The 6,998-nt window shown below is 31.0% G+C and overlaps 1 protein-coding gene across 1 annotated transcript; it reads right to left on the bottom strand.

The window, feature by feature from the left end:
- Window positions 1–398: 398 nt before the first annotated feature.
- On the bottom strand, window positions 399–2,603 carry LOC107791808 (transcription factor bHLH30-like). The gene is made up of 2 exons (XM_016613944.2): window positions 2,089–2,603; window positions 399–1,184 (listed from the first exon to the last, which is right to left on the bottom strand). Exons 1-2 carry the CDS (start codon window positions 2,341–2,343, stop codon window positions 675–677), a joined length of 765 nt encoding a protein of 254 aa, XP_016469430.1. The 5' UTR covers window positions 2,344–2,603; the 3' UTR covers window positions 399–674.
- Window positions 2,604–6,998: the final 4,395 nt, after the last annotated feature.

Here is a 6,998-nt window from a genome sequence, read left to right as displayed (position 1 = left end):
AAATTTATAGCAAATAGTACATATAAATTTACAAGGCTTACTACATTAAGCATATAAAGTTTGTCAAACACTACATCGTGTCCGATCCCCATGAAACTCCATTTAGTATGTTACAACTTACCAGTCCGACCCTTCGGGTTGCCTAGTTGGTTTGAAGGACGATCATCCATACGGATGACCTGGGATCAATTCCCCCCTCAATACATTTTGGGTTGAGCTTGCCGCACAGAGCTTGCCTAGTACGGTTTTCATCCCATGTGTGATTTGCAGGATATTACACGTGCTTACCCGAAGGGCAAAGGCTATAACAAAGATTGTAGCGGCCGGCCGCGGATTTCCCCTCTTACCAAGAAAAAAAAAAAAAACTTACCAGTCCAAAATCAAAGTAATTAGATATATGGAAAAAAAAACTCTCGCTTAATACAAATCCAGAGAGGAAAATAACTAGACAAAAACACTCAAATGAAAACAAAAAGAACAAGACAAACAAAAAACAAAAATAAAAAAACAAAGAACTAAATTATACCCCTTCACTTTTTCCACAATTAACGTCTCTCTGAATTCTCATTATGTCCAGAAATCTTTGTCTCTCTAGAGCTGTCCAATTTGTCAAAACCAAACTCATTTGGTCCCCTTAACAAACAAGAACAATAATCATCAATCACCATTATTTATCAGCAGTGATAAAGACGTGGACGTTTATTTCCCAACAAATCCTGGCCCATATTCTGTGCCAAAAAATTGGCTTTGTCCATTACCACTTTTAATGCTCTTCTCAATTGCACTAACCCTTCTTCTCTGCAGCCATTTTCTAACATTTGTACCCACAAAATACACTTTATTCTGCCTCCTACTGTTGCCATTTCTGCCCTTATAATTTTCCCTTGTACTGTACTTAATGCCCTTCTTAAGTCCATCATAATTTCTGGCCTATCCTCACAACATATTGTTGCTTTTACTAATAATGTTCCAGAATCACTACTATTACAGTAACTTAGGTTTAGTTCATCTGATTCACTTGGAAACATGAATTTCTTCATTGTTGTTTGATCATTACTGCCCATGTAGTTCATGAAATCATCGGTGTCGTCGTCTTCGGATATTGTTGCTCCTAGTTCTGATGTTGTCTTTTTAAGCTCCCTTACGCATCTTACTGCTTCTGCTAGTAAAGATGCCTTGTCTGTCTGCAAAATTTGCATGACCAAATGAATTAAGTTAGCTAGATAATTTTCTCATTTATTATTTTAGGGTTGATATGAAAAAAAAGTTTGTCAACGAGAGACTAACGTGGAATAGTGCCTTCTTGAGCAAGAAAATATCTTTTTTACATATCCATTGTGAAACTTATTTAGTTAGCTATATGTCTTTTTGGAGTAATAAAAGGGAAATCGAGAAAAAAATATAATTAATATCTTCTTGGTTCTAAAATGACATATATTTTGACCAAAATTATTTAGAGTCAAGTGACAAAAAAATGACAGAAGGAACTAATGATCTAACAACGTACATCAAACTAGATAGGATGGGAGCATATAACTTTTAGGAAAGGAAACAACTATATTAATCAAAAACATCATAATGAAAAAGAACCTGAAATTATACCCTAAATTGCATTATAATGAAGCTCCACTAATCTATAAATTAACAATATATGAAACCTAGCTATCACATATTACCTGGTGGATAAAAGCAAAAAACAAAGTTCTATTAGGGCTTAGGGGCTTCATGATTATCGAACAGAACGTACAATATATTTCAAATTCAAACATATTAGAGTAAGATAGTATTAGCTACGTAGAGGTGGTAAAATCTAACCATTTTTAGTTTAGGTCAGAGGTGGTATCTAAGTCATGTGTTCGAGCCGCAAAAGCAGTTTTAGGTTGTCTACCTCACACCTTACTCCTACGGTTGCGGCTGCGGCTCTCGTCCGTATTCTACGTGAGTAGAGAATACTTACGGGACTGCTCCATTCTAAATGAATTGGATTATGACATGTTTGTTGACTTGACCAGACTCGACCATTTACCACCTTATTATATGGATCATAGTTGCAAAATAATGAGTCAAAGTTGCAAAAAAAAAACTTACTTTAATAGTATTAGGAAGGAGATTGCGAAGGGTAGCAAGATGGCCATTGATTCTTTTTCTTCTCCTTCTTTCAGCTTCACTATGACTTTTATTAGCTGCAATTGCTTTAGCTTCAGCCATTGATCTTGGACTGATTACACTTGAACTTTCCACATTAAACATTTCAGGTGATGAATTTATAATTCCATGTAGAAAATTGTATGAATCTGAACAACCCCCTAATTCATAAAAGCTTGGAAATGAATCGTTTATCATTCTTTTTTTTTTTTGCTTTCACAAGTCTATTTAGAAGCAAAAGAATGTAAGAAAAAGGAGGAATCTTGAAAAAAAGGGGACGAATATTTGATGATGATTTAAAAACCTGCTGATTAAGAGGTTTCTGAAAAAATGTTCTGAAGATTCTGTAACATATATTCTCACAAAATTTTGGTCAGAGAAGAGTTGATTTGATTGAAATTCGTATCTTTTAACTTTGAGTTGGGTATTACTAAATTTTGTGAATCTGGTTGTGTTATGAGCAAGTGAGAAACTGAGATAACTTTGCTTTTTTATAGTAGTGTGTGGAAGCATAAAGCCGGAATTGTAAAATGTTATATGCATGCTTTTTGACTCATTCAGAGTTTTGTTGATAAAATCGATTAAAGAACAGAAAAGGTAAAAATAAATATTCATTACGCAAATAATTATTTAACATATTCTATCTATTCCAATTTAGGTGACATAGTTTGAATCGGTATGAAGCTTAAAAAATGAATATTTTGAATCATATGGTTTAAATATACATATTATTTGTGTGCCTATAAAACTTTTAAAACTTGTAGGCTTAAACATGTCACAATAACAATAATGTAACTATAAAAAAAATTATTGAGGGTAAAATAAAAAATATAAAATAAATTATTTTTAAATATAAAAATATATCTGTTTAGAATGCACTAATAAAAAAATATTGTCACATAAACTAGAATGGATAGAGTATCTCTTTAGGGCCTCTAGCTAGGGTTTAGTGTTAGCCCTTGCCATTTCATTAATTGAATTTAATCTCGTTTTAAAGAAAATGTAAGGAAATTAATTAAACTGTTGTTTGAATTTCTTTTCTTTTCTTTCTTGATTACATAGTACAGTTTGACTGAATATAATTAACACCTAAACCAATACACACACATGTCCTAATTCTCAAGTTTCCTTTTGGGGGACTTTGGGCTTAGGTTTGAAGGAAACAGGTGGCGTTTGTTTGATGTTTTTCGAAATTTGAATTTGCAAATTCAGTTTAAGAGCTTTCGAAAAAAAAGGTATTTTTTCTATTAAAAAAATCTGGTGTCCGATATTAATATTGGAATTCCAACTCATCATATACATGCCGCATAAGCTCCATTAAATGGAAAGCGCTTCCCACCACGAAAAAAGATTGCTCATGTAGTAATAGTTTCTTTTACTACTTTTAATTAGTATTCCATCTAAAGATCATCCCGTTGGAACTAGATAGGGGGCGTATCTAGCCTTATAATATCGGTTTCATCTAAACTCAGTACTTTTGATGCGAAATATAATTTATGTGTAAATATTCATTAAAATTACAACAAATAGCAGATATGAACCCATAATTGATCGAAGACAAATAATAAAACTAATTGTTCATAATTGCAATTGCCTAGTGAAGTTTGACTAATTGGAATAGTAATGTTTCCACTACCTATTGTAAGACATTATAACTTTTCCACAAACGAAAAATGAAATACAAAAGGGAGGTGAGTTTTGGGGAATCTTGAATAAAAGGAGTCAGCCTTTTGGTATAACAAAGTTTCTGTTTACTATTACTCATTTGATGGCTTATATCTTCCTTATTGTATACATGTTGAAGGTAATTGTGATTTAGTACACAAGAGCTAAGTTCTTTTCCATGCCTTTACAATGAATTGGATTTTTATTTTCATTTGATTAAAAGAAAATTGTTAAACAGAAGTAAGCACTATCAAAGTAAGGCTCCAACAATTTGAGAAAAGATGCATCAGGAGTGATGTAGATTTTGGAAATCTTGAAAAGACTTGTCGTTTGGTTCACAAACTAGTTATATACAGATTATAAGGTAAGAATTATTTGTGTGGTAATTAATAATGAATAAGTTGTTATATAATGATTATAATGAGAAAATTATTATACATACACAAATTACTTATACTTCAAAAGAGTATTTTTGAATTTGAATAGTTAAATTCCCGCATTGTTAATACACATGTTATTACTTTACATTCTATCTCGCATAAAATAATATATAGATTCTTTGATAACGTAATGCAAGTAATACATAATACATAATTATGCACCGGTCGATGATTATTTTTTCCTTATGTGCTCAATCAAGAAACTGTATTAATTTATGCGAGATTTTATGTCATGAATTAATTATTTAAGCTATTAACCAAACTATCCCCAAGATAAGGAAATGTCAAAGTTAATTAATTAGTCTAGGAAGAGGAAAGCAAGGAGGTAATTCTTTCATGTACACAAATTTTTCAGTCATTCCCCCTTGACCATCTATTCTATTATCTGACAATAATATAAGAGTACTTACGTTGCTTTCCACTTGTTTGATGGAAAATTCTTTCCATCCGGGGGAGGGGGGGGGGGTGTTAAGATGTTTTAAAGAAAAAGGACATTAACTTTGAAGTCTGAACACTGACATTGTAAATGAATTTTCACGCTAGCAGATTATTTAAATAATAATTATAGTTAATCGTTCACAAAAAGTAAAATTAATAATTTGAATCACAAAACAAATGGCTTACTATAACATAATTTTACATTATCAATATATATAATTAAATAAATATTTTGTAGCAACAATAAAGTTATCTTTGTGTGACATATAGTTTACGAATTCGAGTCACGGATAAGCAATTGATGTTTGTATTAGGGTAAGTTGTCTACGTCACATCCATTTGGGGTGTTGTCCTTTCACACCCATCTGCGTGGGATACTTTATACGGTAAAAATTTATCTGCATCGGATGTTTACATCCATCCAATAAACAAATAACACATGTCACATTATTTAACTACAAGTATTAGTATTTAACCATAGTTAATTACCATATATTTTCCATAATATTTTAAACAATAATATTAACAATACTTAATAGAGTCTTGCAAAGCTCTTGTCTTGTCTGTAACATTAGTGTATGACGGCATTAATTTCTTGTTCACTTTTTATATGACGGTATTAATTTCTTGTTCACTTTTTATATGCCATCACGGGTTATTACTAACACAAAATTTAATTTTTCTTCTACTAGAGTAACTATCATTATTTTTATAAACATTTTAACTTTGAAAAAATTATATTAAACAATTTAAAATTAATAAAGAAGCATTTACCTTAGCATAATCTCAGTGGAAAACATTTGAAGTTTAACAAACGAAAAAACTTTATAAAATTGGACTTTGCTTTGCGCAGTTATATGATTTCAGAATCAATAACTGAAGGCAACCTGATTTTTTTAAAACTTATGTTAGTATGACCTAATTTTTTTTTATTTTATAATTATTTTAAATAAGACTCCTAAGTCTTAATAGACCTTATATTGTATTTCAGTGGCGAAACTAAAAATTTCTCAAAGGGTCTTCAAATTTTTAAAAAAAAAGTAAAAAATATTTACGACAAAGGGTGTTCAATATGTATTATATACCTCTAAAACGTAATATTTTACTTATGTACACAGTGCAATTTTTCGACGAATGGTGGTCAGTTGACCACCCTTATAACCATGTGGCTTAGCCACTATTGTATTCTATGATTAACTTAACTATAGTAGGTGTAAACATCCGAGTGTGAATAAGTTTTTACCTACTTTATTCACTGGGCTACTTTTTTTTAAATAAAAATATGTGGATAAGCATGAGAGCAGGAGTAGTTGAGGGTATTCGACAAAAAAGGGAGACAAAAAGGCAAGAAAAGTATGAGGTAGAATATTGTTTTTGGTTTCACAAAGATGTGCTTTTAAGCTTTGACAGAGAATGGAGGACGTTCTTATTCAAAAGCGCAATCATTTTCCGGCGCAGTTGATTACGGAGAATGCCAGAAGAATAACTTATGTCCTAGATTAGATGGAATTCTTACATTCTATCCTATTTTTAACTTATACATACTCTCGAGGTAAAAAAATAATTTGCCATATTTTCAAAGGACTTAAGTTCTTATAATATAAAAATATTTATCCGATTATGTTCCTTATTATAAAGTACTCCCTCCGATTTAAAATAAGTATTCACTTAGCCATTTGCACACCCTTTAAGAAAATTCCAACTCCTAGAAAAAAAAATAGGTAATTTGACTAAACTATCCCTAATTAAATTTTCATATTTAATAATATCATAGAAAATTAGAGTGATTTAAAAGACTTTTAAGAATATGTAAACAAGGAAAAATTTGAAAAAATAAGGTTAATTCTTTCTTGATTTGACAAGTGAACACTTATTTTTAACCAACAAAAAAAAAAGGCTATGTGGACACTCTTTTTTAACAGGAGGGAATGTAACGAATTTGCTCTACTATGTAACAGTATATTGCTAGTGTAAAAATTAATAGTATCATCAGTTCATATGACTTAAATTCATTTTTTAAATGGCAAATTCACTCTTTATGGATGATTAATTGTAAATATCTTTTAGATAACTTGATAGTATGAAAAGATTTATATTGTCGGCGATAAACTCTTTGAAAGGGAGCTTAGATACCAAATAAACAACCTCTATAGAAATGTTAACTAAGACTGCGCACATAAAATCCAATACGATTCGGCTGGAACATATCCGAAACTTAATGTACCGGACTGGCTTCTTTAGGGTGATAAACACATTCTACCTCTTTTATTCTCTTCCTATTATTTGGTTTGGTTTTGGTTTGGGGTCCCA

Source organism: Nicotiana tabacum, chromosome 23 (assembly GCF_000715075.1).
Source record: "Nicotiana tabacum cultivar K326 chromosome 23, ASM71507v2, whole genome shotgun sequence".
Lineage (NCBI taxonomy): Eukaryota > Viridiplantae > Streptophyta > Magnoliopsida > Solanales > Solanaceae > Nicotiana > Nicotiana tabacum.
This window is presented reverse-complemented; position numbering and strand designations above follow the sequence as displayed.